Source organism: Cherax quadricarinatus, chromosome 57 (assembly GCF_038502225.1).
Source record: "Cherax quadricarinatus isolate ZL_2023a chromosome 57, ASM3850222v1, whole genome shotgun sequence".
NCBI lineage: Eukaryota > Metazoa > Arthropoda > Malacostraca > Decapoda > Parastacidae > Cherax > Cherax quadricarinatus.
In genome coordinates this window covers 9431096-9448190 of record NC_091348.1, presented here as the reverse complement: position 1 = coordinate 9448190, position 17095 = coordinate 9431096, and the positions used below count along the sequence as shown (strand labels likewise).

At 38.6% G+C, this 17095-nt stretch overlaps 1 protein-coding gene across 1 annotated transcript in view; it reads right to left on the bottom strand.

The window, feature by feature from the left end:
* The window catches only part of Dora (zinc finger SWIM domain-containing dorado), a 506090-nt gene that overhangs the window by 91480 nt on the left and 397515 nt on the right, over positions 1–17095 (bottom strand). Inside the window, exon 24 of the mRNA XM_070097330.1 lies at positions 12804–13002. Within this exon, the coding sequence (XP_069953431.1) occupies positions 12804–13002 (199 nt within the window). The remainder of the gene's footprint in view (positions 1–12803; positions 13003–17095) is intronic.

The following is a 17095-nucleotide window of genomic DNA, read 5'->3' as shown; positions in this document are numbered from 1 at the left end:
AGAGAAATGAAAAATGAAATATAAAAATATCTGAATTCAAACCTAATATATACAGTTAGACTGGGGTGCCTGATGTTGTTGACACTGCGTGTTGTAGAAATTGTAGCCGTTGCTGATGATGGAGGGGGGGAGGGGGGTCACATGTTGAGTGACAACCCAACGACTAGTTCTTCACAGTCTCTAGCCTTGAATAGTCCATCAAGATGATAGGAACACAGGTTCTTCACCACTGCAAAGATGAGAGGTAGTTGCCTGGGGTTGACTACACTTAAGTATGCAGATAAAATAGTGACTCCCAGAACTTATGTAAAGTTCGTCTCCTTCAACACTGTTTCTTTGGTTGCCAGATGACCCGAGCTGACATTCCAAGCTAGAAAGAGACAAAGGTTACCCACTGCCTAAGAAATCACTCTCCATGATAAGTAAAGTATTTAAAAAACATGGTAATTATCTAAAAGCACATGGAAATCAAGGCAGAATGAAGTCTTAAAATTGGTTAAAAGTGAAGCTTTTAACCAATATATCCATTAAAAACAGGAGCAGAGGCTTTTACTTACAGTTGTGTTGGGAGCTGTGAGTCAAGTGATTACCATTTGGTCGGAGCCCCCACACATCACCTTTCCGGGTGGAAAATGGGGGGGATAGCGGGAGCTAGACACTGATCCTACCTTAACAAGCAGACGGGCAATCAAACTATCATCACCATATACTTGCTTGCTACTCATATCTGTTGAACTTTTCCCTCACACTCCCCCATACCAAGACTTAGTCAAGGAGTACGTATAAGAAGAATAGGTGGGGAAAAAGTTCTAACACGTGGAAGTTGCGTAAGGCACCAAATCTTCTGTTGACTGTCACGACTTAACCAGTCAGAGAAATAATTTGATGAACCATTGATATACACAATATGAAACTTAAAAGCTTGGAGTGCCAATGTCCACCTCAAGAGGCGACTGTTGGTTCCCTTAAAAGTTTCTAGGTATATCAAAGGTTTGTAATCCGTCTCTAAAATGAATTCTTTTCCCAGTAAATAAAATTTAAGTTTGGAGATACCCTAAACAAGGGCTAAACATCCCTTTCGAATGGTGGAGTATCTCGTTTCTGCAGGAGGGAAGTTTTAGATTTAATAAATATACAGGAACTAGGAGTGTGTGTATTTTGTGCAAAAAGCACCTGACACCTATTGCAAAAACTATACTTCTTTGTAACCTGAGAGTACATGCTTGGTCAAAAATAAGTGTGCTTGAGTTTATGCCACGTCTTACGATGAGCCAAGTGTTCGGTCACCGGCAAATCATGAGCCATGGCAAATCATGGCATGGTTTAGGAATAACAAGAAGGGAATAATCGATCGCTGAAGAATGAGATTTAAATACAGATTTATATAAGATACCATTAATATATTCAAACTTATGTGATACATATCTCCCGTGGATAACTTTGTCGTTAAAAGCATGATTATGACAATCCCGAAGTGAAGGGCAATTGCGCTGTAAATTGACAAAGTCATCCTTGGACATAAAATCTGGGAAAATGAATTGACTTACAGTGGGAGAAGAGGTAGGAGAAGCCGGGGTTATGGTCTGAGCCCAAGTCAAGACATTGAGAGTGCCGGAGACAATACCCTTACTTTCATCTGATGAATGAACAGGTGATCCTGCTACCTCACTATCGAGAGCAGTACCATCTGTTTCTACGCCCAAATGAACAGTATGAGACAATGCAGCTTCTGGTGCAGAATTGTTAAGGGGCTTATTTAACTTGCAAGGAAGAGGAGCTGGAAAACTTAGGTCCACGGGTGGTGACGACAGATCCGCCTCCGAAGGAAGCACGGCACCTTTAACGTTACCCACTATTATAAAACAAGTAATTGGGGCTAGTACCACATTAGTCCAACCTGTGGACCATTTAGTTTTCAAGTAACAACGTATTGTAGGGAAAGTATTTTCACGACCCAAGTAGTCTGAAAGAATAGAGGACACACGAGAGGTTTTAAAGTAAGGGAACAGTTTGTCCGAAATTACGATGCACGTACATCCAGTGTCACGTAATATGTCCGAGACTTTTATACCATTAACTGTTCCTGAACAGAAGGGTGCTTGGTCATTACCATCAACAAAACATCTGCCAACTTTCTCTATTTTCTTGGAAGGACAATCTGGACGTTTATGCCTGATACCACCACATTGATGACATGTTGGTATAATAGCTGGTGATTTTTTTTCTACTGTAGGCTTCTTAACCTTTGGTTCAGGCGAACCATTGCCCTTAGGGATCGATCCCTTTAGGTCTTTATAGGAATTGAGCCTCAGCATACAAGTCAGCGGCCTCAGCAACTTCCTCAGCTTTAATCAGGTTACGTTCTCTAATGAATGTTCGTATCTGGTGGGAAAGAGCTGTCAGGAACTGGTCAGCAACCATGAAGTCTCTAAGAGATTCATAACTGAGATCAATTCTTGAGCTCTCTATCCAAAAGTCAAACAAATGAAAAAGTGTTACCTGCAACTGCTGAAAGTTTTGGCCATGCTGTAAGGTGGCATACCTGAAATCTTTCTTATAAGAATTTGTGGTTTTCTGGTATGCTTTAAGGATTGCCTTCTTAAGTAGGTTATAATTACATATGATATCCTGGGACAAAGTTGCATAGATATTCAAAGCTATACCAGAAAATAACATACCTAACCTGGTAGCCCAGGTGTCAGCTGGCCATTCACAGAGGGTAGTGGTATTTTCCAACCTAATTATGTATGAAGTTATGTCTTCTCCCTCTGTGAAGGGAGGTAAATTAGGTGTTGCACTATGTGGACTAGCTGTATGATGTTCAATTACTCCTTCCTCTAATTGTTGTTGTGTAAAGTTAACTTTTTATTTTCTAATTCAAGGCGTGCTTTCTCTATCTCGCGATCTTTCTGTCTCTCTCGCAAGTCATTCTCTCTAGCTTTTTCCTCAACTTCTCTATCTTTTGCTCTTTCCTCAAGTTCTCTTAACCTAACTTGTTCCTCACGTATTTTAGCTTGTTCCTCACGTACTTTAGCTCTCTCCTCACGATCAAGTCTATCACGCTCCTTTTTCTCCCCTCTTTCAATTCTCTCTCTCCTTTTTCTCCTCTCTCTCAATTCTCTCTCTCTCTCCTTTTTCTCCTCTCTTTCTCTTTCTAACTGCCTTTCTTGGTTCTCTCTTTCTCTTTCTAACTGTCTTTCTTCTCTCTCAATTCTTTCCTGGATCTTAGCACTAATGAAAGCTTCTAAATTTTTTCCCGTTATTCCTAACTTACTCCCAGCATTCATCCAAAACTGGTATTCCTCCATGCTTGCAAGAATAACTTAAACCACAAGGGGAAAATGAAACAGATATATCAAAGAAAACGGAGGGTTCAATTCCTGCTCCGCTCAAACTATAAATAAATTGGAGGGTTCGATCCCTGCTTCGGTTAACCCTTTGACTGTTTCCGACGTATAAATACGTCTTACGAGCCAATGTTTCTGACGTATTTATACGCATAAATTCTAGCAGCTTCAAATCAAGCAGGAGAAAGCTGCTAGGCCCACATGTGAGAGAATGGGTCTCCATGGTCAGTGTGCACCATATAAAAAAAATCGGGGAGCCAGTGGTGCATTGTGGGAATGCCATTTCAGTCGTCATTTTTCAGCATGTCTAGTGGTAAGAAATATGTGATTCCCCAGCAAATCTGGGACTCTTCTCTTCCCAAGTGATGCTCTAACACAGATGGAAGTGTCAGTGAAGATCAATTTCATGATTTGGAGGAGTTTGAGACCAAAAGCAATGGAGGAGGAGGAGGGGGAGGAGGGGAGGAAGAGGAGGAGGAGGAGGAGGAGGAGGGAAGGAAGAGGAGGAGGAGGAGGAGGAGGAGGAGAAGAGGAGGAGGAGGAGGAGGAGGAAGAAGAAGATGTAATAATATTGTTCCCTTGAAGCAAGAAAAAAAAAAGTCCACCCCATGACAGTGACAAGATAAGGGGAGATAACATCTGATAAGAGCTGACTTTGATGAGCGTAAAGGAGGGTAATATTACATGACCATCGCCTCCCTTTGTTTTTGCTGGTACACAAACATTTCTGTCTGTCTATTTGTCTGTCTGTCAAGCTCCCTGTCTGTCCATCTAGCTCTCTGTCTCAGAGAGAGCCACAAGACTGTGTCATCACGTTTACTCACATCTTCAAGCAGAGTATAGCACTTTGTCTGGATTTCTTGGGTTATCCTAGGTAATTTACACTATGTATACTTGTATTTATGTGTACCTGTGAGACAGAGATAGGCAGACAGAAAGAGAGACAGATTGAAAGATATAGAATGAGGGAGAAAGATAATTAGATAGAATGGAGGAGGGGAAGCAGCATCCGACCCCATTGTTTTGACAGGGGTAGGGGTAGTGACTAATGAGACAATATGTCACTTTGACAGCTGCCGACTTCTGACTCAAAACAATTATAAGCCACACACTCGCACACAAGGAGGAGGAGGAGGAGGAGGAGGAGGAGGAGAAGGAGGAGAAGGAGGAGAAGGAGGAGGAGGAGGAGGAGGAGGAGAAGAAGGAGGAGAAGAAGGAGGAGAAGAAGGAGGAGAAGAAGGAGGAGAAGAAGGAGGAGAAGAAGGAGGAGAAGAAGGAGGAGAAGAAGGAGGAGAAGAAGGAGGAGAAGAAGGAGGAGAAGAAGGAGGAGAAGAAGGAGGAGAAGAAGGAGGAGAAGAAGGAGGAGAAGGAGGAGGAGAAGGAGGAGGAGAAGAAGGAGGAGAAGAAGGAGGAGAAGGAGGAGGAGAAGAAGGAGGAGAAGAAGGAGGAGAAGAAGGAGGAGAAGAAGGAGGAGAAGAAGGAGGAGAAGAAGGAGGAGAAGAAGGAGGAGAAGAAGGAGGAGAAGAAGGAGGAGAAGAAGAAGGAGAAGAAGAAGGAGAAGAAGAAGGAGAAGAAGAAGGAGAAGAAGAAGGAGAAGAAGAAGGAGAAGAAGAAGGAGAAGAAGAAGGAGAAGAAGAAGGAGGAGAAGAAGAAGGAGGAGAAGAAGAAGGAGGAGAAGAAGAAGGAGGAGAAGAAGAAGGAGGAGAAGAAAAAGGAGGAGAAGAAGAAGGAGAAGAAGAAGGAGAAGAAGAAGGAGAAGAAGAAGGAGAAGAAGAAGGAGAAGAAGAAGGAGAAGAAGAAGGAGAAGAAGAAGGAGAAGAAGGAGAAGAAGAAGGAGAAGAAGAAGGAGAAGAAGAAGAAGAAGAAGAAGAAGAAGAAGAAGAAGAAGAAGAATTGTTTGTTTGTTTGTTTGTTTGTTTGTTTTTGTAAACAAGTTTTGTAAACAATATATTGATAATTATGTTTGTGTGCTTATTGTGTTGTATACAACGAGTGTATATATATACATTGCACCTTACTTTGGTCTCATAGGCCACATAAGTTATGTGAAAAAATAAAATAGTGAAAAAGCAACAAACCTTCAAATACAAGTAAACTAAAGTTTACCGGGTGAGCGGCAGTCGCCGCTGTTGCCATACGCGGCTCATTTTCTGCAAACTTCACGGCTCTATATCTCGGTAAGTACCGATGGCAAAAATTTTTTTTTTGGACTAAAACATTCAGAAAAATAATCTTAACATTTTCATAAGAAAAAATAATTTTTTTTTTTTTGAATATTTGGCGACATAGAATGACAGTTTCAGAGAGGGGCCTGAAACAGTCAAAGGGTTAAACAGTATGTATGAAAGAAAATGGAGAGTTCTATGCCGGCTCCGACCAAACAGCAAGTAGAATGGGGTCCCTTGACCCTTTTATCTTCTCACCAAGAAATCAAGAGTGTCCCACAACAGTTCCCTTGATATAATAAACAGAGCTCAATGAAACAACTTGTCAGTGAAAAATCTCGGGTCCCTAGAGTCTATTCCTCCAAATCGTTTCAAGCTCACAAAAACAAGGATGACAGAATTAACTAGTATATCCTGCCTTGACTTGACTTACAATATATTGAGACTAGAGCAATCACCATATCTTTTAAATACCTGTACTGTAGTCCTACCATAGAGAATGATTACTCATGGCTGGTGGTAACTGTCTGTGGTATGCGGCGTTGAAGTTCCAATGGTAGATTCGAGATGAAGTTGAATCTTGATTCAGTTGAGTGATCCTGGCAAGGTCCCCACTTGTGAAGGCTTACTCAGCCCTGTAACAACTTCAGTAAGTATTACCAAGGCTGGCTCCTCCTCAGGAAAATTAATGAATAGAAAAAGAATAATAACAGTCAAATATAAATACTTTATTATTTAGAAATGAAAATATAAAACAATTAAATATGAATTTTTATCCTACTTGAAAGAGAAATGAAAAATGAAATATAAAAATAATATCTGAATTCAACGCTAATATATACAGTTAGACTGGGGTGTCTGATGTTGTTGACACCGTGTGTTGTAGAAATTGTAGCCGTTGCTGATGATGGGGGGAGGGGGGCTCACAGATGTTGAGTGACAACCCAACGACTAGTTCTTCACAGTCTCTAGCCTTGAATAGTCCGTCAAGATGATAGGAACACAGGTTCTTCACCACTGCAAAGATGAGAGGTAGTTGCCTGGGGTTGACTACACTTAGGTATGCAGATAAAATAGTGACTCCCAGAACTTATGTAAAGTTCGTCTCCTTCAACACTGTTTCTTTGGTTGCCAGATGACCCGAGCTGACATTCCAAGCTAGAAAGAGACAAAGGTTACCCACTGCCTAAGAAATCACTCTCCATGATAAGTAAAGTATTTAAAAAACATGGTAATTATCTAAAAGCACATGGAAATCAAGGCAGAATGAAGTCTTAAAATTGATTAAAAGTGAAGCTTTTAACCAATATATCCATTAAAAACAGGAGCAGAGGCTTTTACTTACAGTTGTGTTGGGAGCTGTGAGTCAAGTGATTACCATTTGGTCGGAGCCCCCACACATCACCTTTCCGGGTGGAAAATGGGGGGGATAGTGGGAGCTAGACACTGACCCTACCTTAACAAGCAGGCAGGCAATCAAACTATCGTCACCATATACTCGCTTGCTACTCCTATCTGTTGAACTTTTCCCTCACATCCTCCATGCCCTATACATGAAATCACAGCTTCCCTATCTTCATCAACATTTAACAATTCCTCAAAATATTCCCTCCATCTTCCCAATACCTCTAACTCAGCATTTAATAACTCTCCTCTCCTATTTTTAACTGTCAAATCCATTTATTCCCTAGGCATCCTCAACTTATTAATCTCACTCCAAAACTTTTTCTTATTTTCAACAAAATTTGATAACATCTCACCCACTCTCTCATTTGCTCTCTTTTTACATTGCTTCACCACTCTCTTAACCTCTCTCTTTCTCTCCATTGCCATTGGCAACAAGCAACTGTGACAACTCCAGTTTTGTTTTAGATTCTGCATAGTATTTTAATCCCATACTTCTCCTCCACGCCCTAACATTTACTCCTTTTAAAATTCCATCTTTCAGTATGTTAAACACCCATGGTGACATCACACATCCCGGTCCACTGCTTACTTTTACTAGAAAATAATCTTCCTCTCTCCCACATACCCTAACATGAGCATCACTATCCTCATAAAAACTCTCAACTACTTTTAGTAACCTACCCCCTATTCCATACATTTGCAATGTCTGCCACATTGCTCCCCTGTCCACCCTATCATGTGCCTTTTTTAACCCGTAAATGGTCCAAACGTATATATACGTTTTTTCAACATTTGAAAGTATGTAAAAAAAGTAATCTTTTTGTTTTTTTACATTTGAAAATGTGTAAAAAAAATTTGATCTACTTTTTTTTGTTATATTTGAAAATATTTAAAAAAAATGTAGATCTATTTTTGTAGCACTACACATGTGAACGTAGATCTGCTTGGACCATTTACGGGTTAAATCAATGAATGCAACAAAACCTTCCTTACCTTTAAATATTATTCACTTATATAGCTTTAATATAAATGCTTTGTCTACACATCCCCTACCCTTCCCAAAGCCTCCTTGTTCATTGAACAGGTAGTACCTCCACTTGTGACATTACTCCACAAGGACATTTTATGCCTATAATAATATCTGCATTTTTCTTTTTTTCTTTTGTATAGAAAATTCTCTCATTCACTGTAATAGTCTGACTTTCTAGCCTCAGTGGGAGATGTTCTGAAGCTTCCAGGTGAATCTTTCCTGAGGAATTCCATCAAAGCCTGTCTTGAAATAAATACACACTGCCCATCCACCTCCTTGAATTATTTTGGGAAGTCTGTTATTGTAGCTAAACAGATCTGACACACGTATAGGAATCTCCTTATCAAAACTGAACTGCTAACCAGTTTACGATCTTTTGCTCTCCATAAGTTTTATCAACTTAACAAACTTAACAGTGTAAGTTATTTTATGCAGTCTTTTTCTTCTTCGCTATTTCATTTATGTTTCTTTCTTCCTTCTTTAAGTCTTTGTATTTATTTTTGGCTTGTTTCAGTCTCTGGTAAATACATGGAGTGGCTTATTTTCTGTACCAGTTCTTTCTATCACTTAGTTTTCTTCCTTTTTCCTAAATAAATAACTATTCAATACAACTTTCAAATAATTTACAATATCATGCAAAATTTATCTTATTTTTTTTAATCACACTGGCCATCTGCCTTATTTTTTTTTTTGTTTTTTTCAACAAGTCGGCCGTCTCCCACCGAGGCAGGGTGACCCAAAAAAGAAAGAAAATCCCCAAAAAGAAAATACTTTCATCATCATTCAACACTTTCACCACACTCACACATTGTCACTGCTTTTGCAGAGGTGCTCAGAATACAAACAGCTTAGAAGCATATACGTATAAAGATACACAACATATCCCTCCAAACTGCCAATATCCCAAACCCCTCCTTTAAAGTGCAGGCATTGTACTTCCCATTTCCAGGACTCAAGTCCGACTATATGAAAATAACCGGTTTCCCTGAATCCCTTCACTAAATATTACCCTGCTCACACTCCAACAGATCGTCAGGTCCCAAGTATCATTTGCCTCCATTCACTCCTATCTAACACGCTCATGCATGCTTGCTGGAAGTCCAAGCCCCTAGCCCACAAAACCTCCTTTACCCCCTCTTTCCAACCCTTTCGAGGACGACCCTACCCCTCCTTCCTTCCCCTATAGATTTATATGCTTTCCATGTCATTCTACTTTGATCCATTCTCTCTAAATGACCAAACCACCTCGATAACCCCTCTTCTGCCCTCTGTCTAATGCTTTTATTAACTCCACACCTTCTCCTAATTTCCACACTCCGAATTTTCTGCATAATATTTACACCACACATTGCCCTTAGACAGGACATCTCCACTGCCTCCAACCGTCTCCTCGCTGCTGCATTTACCACCCAAGCTTCACACCCATATAAGAGTGTTGGTACTACTATACTTTCATACATTCCCTTCTTTGCCTCCATAGATAACGCTTTTTGACTCCACATATACCTCAACGCACCACTCACCTTTTTTTCCCTCATCAATTCTATGATTAACCTCATCCTTCATAAATCCATCCGCCGACATGTCAACTCCCAAGTATCTGAAAACATTCACTTCTTCCATACTCCTCCTCCCCAATTTGATATCCAATTTTTCTTTATCTAAATCATTTGATACCCTCATCACCTTACTCTTTTTTATGTTCACTTTCAACTTTCTACCTTTACACACATTCTCAAACTCATCCACTAACCTTTGCAATTTTTCTTTAGAATCTCCCATAAGCACAGTATCATCAGCAAAAAGTAACTGTGTCAATTCCCATTTTGAATTTGATTCCCCATAATTTAATCCCACCCCTCTCCTGAACACCCTAGCATTTACTTCTTTTACAACCCCATCTATAAATATATTAACAACCATGGTGACATTACACATCCCTGTCTAAGACCTACTTTTACTGGGAAGTATTCTCCCTCTCTTCTACACACCCTAACCTGAGCCTCACTATCCTCATAAAAGCTCTTTACAGCATTTAGTAACTTACCACCTATTCCATATACTTGCAACATCTGCCACATTGCTCCTCTATCCACTCTATCATATGCCTTTTCTAAATCCATAAATGCAATAAAACTTCCCTACCTTTATCTAAATACTGTTCACATATATGCTTCAATGTAAACACTTGATCTACACATCCCCTACCCACTCTGAAGCCTCCCTGCTCATCCACAATCCTACATTCTGTCTTACCTCTAATTCTTTCAATTATAACCCTACCGTACACTTTTCCTGGTATACTCAGTAAACTTATTCCTCTATAATTTTTACAATCTCTTTTGTCCCCTTTCCCTTTATATAAAGGGACTATACATGCTCTCCGCCAATCCCTAGGTACCTTCCCCCTCTTTCATACATTTATTAAACAAAAGTACCAACCACTCCAACACTATATCCCCCCCTGCTTTTAACATTTCTGTCATGATCCCATCAGTTCCAGCTGCTTTACCCCCTTTCATTCTACGTAATGCCTCACGTACCTCCACCACACTTACATTCTGCTCTTCTTCACTCCTAAAAGATGGTATACCTCCCTGGCCAGTGCATGAAATTACCGCCTCCCTTTCTTCCTCAACATTTAAAAGTTCCTCAAAATATTCTCGCCATCTACCTAATACCTCCCTCTCCCCATCTACTAACTCCCCTACTCTGTTTTTAACTGACAAATCCATACTTTCCCTAGGCTTTCTTAACTTGTTTAACTCACTCCAAAATTTTTTCTTATTTTCATTAAAATTTCTTGACAGTGCCTCTCCCACTCTTTCATCTGCTCTCCTTTTGCACTCTCTCACCACTCTCTTCACCTTTCTTTTACTCTCCATATACTCTGCTCTTCTTATAACACTTCTGCTTTGTAAAAACCTCTCGTAAGTTACCTTTTTCTCTTTTATCACACCCTTTACTTCATCATTCCACCAATCACTCCTCTTTCCTCCTGCCCCCACCCTCCTATAACCACAAACTTCTGCCCCACATTCTAATACTGCATTTTTAAAACTGCCTTATATCTTGTTTATATATAATCATTTGTAATAATTTTTCAAATTTCCTTCTCTGAAATATTGCCCTTCCAACTTAATAATTTTTACCAGTTTTATAATCAATATTAGTATTTTCTCCATGCGTATCATAAGAGGCAACTAAAATGCTGGGAACAAGGGGCTTGTAACCCCCTTCTCCTGGTCGTCTCTCACTGAACCAGGGTGACCTCAAAAAAAAGCACTACTTTTACCATCAGTCACACTATCACTGTCTTGCCATAGGTGCACAGATACAACAGTTTAGATGCCTTTCCAAACTGCAAAATATCCCCCATCCTTACTTCAAAGTGCAGGCACTGCACTTCCTACCTCCAGGACTCAAGTCCGGCTAACCAGTTTTCCTGAATCCCTTCGCAAAATGTTCCCTTGCTCACACTCCAACAGCTTGTCAAGTCCCAAAAACTACTTGCCCTCACTCACTCCTATCTAACATGCTCACACATGCTTGCTGGATGTCGAAGTCCCTTGCTAGGATGACCCCTACCCTGCCTTTCCTCCACTACAGATTTATGCACCCTCCAAGTTATCCTATTTTGCTCCATTCTCTCTAAATATTGGGTCACCCTGCTTTGGTGGGAGATGGCTGATGTGTTAAAAAAATAATACAGTGGACCCCCGCTTAACGATCACCTCCCAATGCGACCAATTATGTAAGTGTATTTATGTAAGTGCGTTTGTATGTGTATGTTTGGGGGTCTGAAATGGACTAATCTACTTCACAATATTCCTTATGGGAACAAATTCGGTCAGAACTGGCACCTGAACATACTTCTGGAATGAAAAAATATCGTTAACCGGGGGTCCACTGTAATTAGTATTTTCTCATAATGTGGGGCATAATAAGATGCAAGCATAATTTTTCAATTGGGAAATTTATGTTTAGCTAGAATGTCCACTGACAGAGCTTACCTGGTGTATAAGGATCAGGTGTAAATGCTGTAGTGTGAATGTCAACTGTAAAATGCAATTTTATTAAGCATTCAAAATTCTATGCAAAATGTGGGAAACAGCAACATTCTGTGTGGATTATCTGTGTATTGTTCCACAGTATTGTGCCTTTTTATTCTTTACATTCTGGTTTTCTTTTAATACACAACAAAAAATCTAATTAATATAAATTATGATCAAGTTTGGAATAAAATATTAACATTTCTTCCTTATTACATGTGGTACAAATACAGAAAAACTATATTGAATGGACTAATAGGGAGGAGATAGTGTCCATAATGGCGATTGCTATTAAATCTGAATGAAATTACAAAATGGAAAAAAAAATCACATGAGTAAGTGAGCCAGCTCTCTCCTTTCCCTCCCTGTTAGCCACTTCTTAGGTTTGTGAGGTAAGGCAGGGTTTGGGAGGTGAGGGCAAGGTCTGGGAGGCAGGGGAAGGGTTTGGGATGTGGGGGCAGGGTCTGAGAGGTGGGGGCAAGGTCTGGGACATAGGGCAAGGTCTGGGACATGGGGCAGGGTCTGAGACATGGGGCAGGGTCTGGTAGGTGAGGCAGGGTCTGGTAGGTGAGGCAGGGTCTGGGAGATAACAGGGACTGAGAGGTAGAAAAAGATCTGGGAGGTAAGAGTGGGTCTGGGATGTGGGGTAGAATCTGAGATTTTATTTGTTACTTTTGCAATTCATTTAATAAAGGTTTATTAAATTGAAGTTTTAATGTAATTTTTTGGGGACTGTTACAGCCATCTTAGACAAGTGTTTTGAAAATTTTGCAACTTGTATTACAAAAGACTGCTTACTCACCAAGCTTTTTAGCCACTCCTAACAGCCACTTGACATCTTCTCCATAAGGTGGATTTCTGGCATATTTTGCTTGTGGTCTATCATCATGAACTCTTCTTGCTAAAGTTTCCAGCGCTAACATGCCAACACGGTAAGAACTCAGCAAATAGTGCATGGATCCAGTGTTATTCACCTGCTGACCCCCAACCAGACTACCAACCTGTGTAAAAGTTAATTAAGTAAGAAATTCACTTTTTATTACATTACACAACATGATCTGTCATTGGCAGTTTGCAATTTGGGGTTTCAAGTAAACACAGCTAGTGACAACAGAGAAAATATAAAATAAAATCTCCACAAACTTGAGCTTAATAACAAAAACACACATTCCAGTATAGCACACAGAGGTTCCCAATTTACAAACACTTGACTTATAAACATTCACACTTACAAAAGGGGCTCTTAGGAAGCAAATAAAATTTTATGACAGATGATCAGCAATGATATACATTTGAAACATAAACATCATTTGTACAGTGGTACCTCGAGTTACGAACCTAATTCATTCCAGAAGGCTGTTCAAGTGCTGATACCAAACGGATTTGTTCCCATAAGGAATAATGTAAATTAGATAAGTCTGTTTCAGACCCCCAAAAATAACCTTACAAAAATACACTTATATAATTGTTCGAGTTGGGAGCTGTTCGAAACTCAAGGTACCACTGTACTATCATTTTCTATAGGTACACAAGTCTCCAGACACTGTATGAAATAGATTGTATCTGTATTTAAATATATGTTAACAATAATCCAATGGCAACACATTATCAAAATTTTTTAAATGAGGGTAATTATCCCTTCTGCCGGGAGCAAGGGGCTAGTAACCCCTTCTCCCGTATAAATTACTAAATTTAAAAGGAAAAACTTTCGTTTTTCTTTTTTGGGGCACCCTGCCTTGGTGGGATACGGACGGTTTGTAGAAAAAAAAAAAATCCCTTTATAACTAGTGTACCTATTTTAATTTGCCTGAGGGAGAGAGAAAGGGGAAAGGTTAAGCTCTAGCTTTTGGTTCAGCCTCTAACTGTCAATTGACTGATAAGGTAATTCAGCCTCGTCATATATACTTCAGAATCCTAGCATGGAGTTAGCTTCTGCTGTGTCACTGCTTGAGTTATTCCACTTATTTACCACTCATACATTGGTAAAATACTTCTGAATATATCTCTGTGGTTTACTTGGATATGGCTCTAATAATACTAGTATTATGAATTTAATAAGGTACATGGAAACAACTGCCTGAGGGCGGGACAATCCATTAACCTTATTTCTGAAAATATTCTATATTTGGTTTGGATATGAAATCTGACTTAGAGGCTGGGAGCGAATATTCAGGAAGTTTTATTTTCTTAAATATCATTCTAATAGTGTAAATACTGACAATCCTAAGAACTGAAGTGAAAAGGCTCTTGGTTTCTGGAAATCTGTTGAGGCTATTTTTATAAATATATTATGGGTGGTTTTCAATTTTGGCTTAAGAGCTTAAGAGAATATTTAAAACAAGTGCTGCTTGTTTAAATACTGCCGACTAACACACCGGTTCCCCAATTGTTGTCATGTCGCTTTCAAGAGTTTCAAAATAATTAGTCTTTTAGAATGATAGTAATATTCCATGATTCACTGCCTTATAGTGTTCTCTATCATTTAGAACATATGGCATATGCTGTGAAGAACAGAAAAATGACAGGGTGGATAATGAGAACTTTCAAAACAAGAGAAATAATGCCAATGGTGACACTATTCAAATCACTTGTACTCTCTCTCTCTTGTGTTGATGACTCCATGCAAGTCAGGAGAGATATCACAACAGAAATAGACAAAGATTGCTTACTGCCTGCATACAGTAAAATATTTACCACAAACTACTGGAAATGCCTCAAAGTACTGGGAATGTACTCTCTGGAGAGAAGAAAGATCTGATATTATATATACTGTACATGTTAAGATATGTGAGGGCTAGGTCCCAAATCTACACACTACTATAACAATACAGAAAGAGAGATGAGAAAAAAAGGTTAAAATAGATCCAGTGAAATGCAGTGGTGCTTTGGATATAATACGAGACCCCTACCATCATCTATGGTCTATGACTATTCAGCCGGCTACTAGCAGATAACAGAAATATTGCTGGGACAAGTGAAGAAATTTTCAAAAGGAAACTGGATCCCTATCTATGTCAACAGTATTAACCTAACTGAACAAGTAATCAAGAGGAAAGCCTAGCCACAGACTGGGTCATGAAAAAAAAAAAAGTAGTGAGCACAACTTAAGCTAGATTTGGGAAACATACACTAAATGAGGGAGTGATTAAGGGAAATTCCTCTGTATGGTGATAAAAAAAAAAAAAGGAAACATAAAAACGAAGACTGGTGAATTTGGTAAATGAAACAAAACATTTCAAGCTACAAAAATTAAGATCCAGACCACAAATAAAGTTGTTTTGTAGCAGCAATTTAAAAGATAAAAAGATCATGAATGTAAATGCATACAACCAACCATTTCCTAAAAAACAAAGAAAGAAATCCTGAATATAAATTTTTTTAAACAGCTTGGTAAAAGTGATCAATGTTCTTTTGGAAGTAACACACTGTATGTGGGTTGCAAGGTATGATTTGGGAAGACAAAAATAACACAAGTAGAATCAGCAAGATTACTAAACAAGAAAACGAAATGGAATAAAATATTTAAGGGAAAGATATAAAAAATTATGTGAATAGTTCTGCAACATATAAAAATGAAATAAACAATTAAGAAAAAAATACAGAAAAGAAAATAATAATCAGTTTAACAAAAGAGACTGTAAAGTAACATTAAAGAAAAGACTTGAAATCATTACAGGAAGTGCGTAACCCATTAATTTGCAAGAGATTCAAACAAGCCACAGATGAAAATGCATATGAAAGAAAAGAAAAATACAGAAACTCAAAGAAAAAAATCCCTAAATTGAAGGAAAAATGTGAAAGATATTGAATGAGAATGTCTAGTGTGTGTATTTACAGAAGAGGCCACAAAATCATGGGTCATATAACCTTAGAAGAAATTGAGATTGTATCTAATTTGCCCCTCAAATATTTTCTTTAATATTATACTGTTGAAGTTTGAGCAAGGTAACATTTATGAAGTGATTTAGAGAAACCGGTTAGCCGGACTTGATTCCTGGAGGTAGGGAGTACTAAGCTTGCACTCTGAAGGAGGGGGGAAGGTGAGGATATTTGAGTTTGGAGGGGCATCTGAACTGTAATATTGATATGCCACTGGCAAGACGGTGATGGAGTGAGTGATGAAGTTTTTTTTTTTTTTTTTTTTTTGGCCATGAGAGAAATGGAGTTTCTAATTTTGAGTTGTTGAAAAAAATATGAATTGGAAATCACTATAAATGGAGATTTAAACCCTCAGTAACTAATTAAATGGAACCAAAAGAAAAAATGAAGAGAAGCAAAGAAGATACCATTAGGCATAAAAAAAAAAAAAGACTTAATGAAATATCATCATATGTTTAACCCATTGAGGGTCAGCAGGGCCTCTCCTAAACTTGTTCACAGGGTTGGAAATTTTTTGAAAAAAAAAAAAAAAAAAAAAAAAAAAAAAAAAAAAAAAAAAAAAAAAAAAAAAAAAAAAAAAAAAAAAAAAATTCTTATGAAATGATAGAGAATCTTTTCCCGATCATAATGCCACCAAAAGCATGAAATTTCATGGAAAACCTACGGAGTTATGCTCTTGCGAAGTTAGCGGTCTCGACAATGTTTACGAATCGGCGATTTCGCCCACTCTGAGCCTTATTTTCGGCCAATTCCAATGTACCAGTCGACAAAAATCATAACTATTTCGCTAGAACTCCACTTTTTCTATCGAATAAGAACAAGAAACCACCCATTTACCGATTTCCATCATCCAATAATGTGGTCAGAAATTGGCAATTTTGCCAATTTCACACAAATTTCAAAAGATGCCAATTTCCAAATAGGGTCAAGAATAAACAAGACAGACATTTCTGGCACTAAAATAACATTTCCTTTGTTCATTACTCATGTCCGCAGGCCTCTGTTACATTTCTTTTGTTTTCCACTTCGAATTTTTATTCTCGCAAAAAAAAAAAAAAGATTTATATTATGTAGACTACTGCAATCGTGTAGAAATGGCATAGAAATGGTATAAATAATATCAGGGCACTTGTGAAAGAATATTATGCTCACCAGTTGATGTGTATTGGATGTGTGGAATGATCTGTTTACCTTAGAACTTTGGCAAAAATCAAA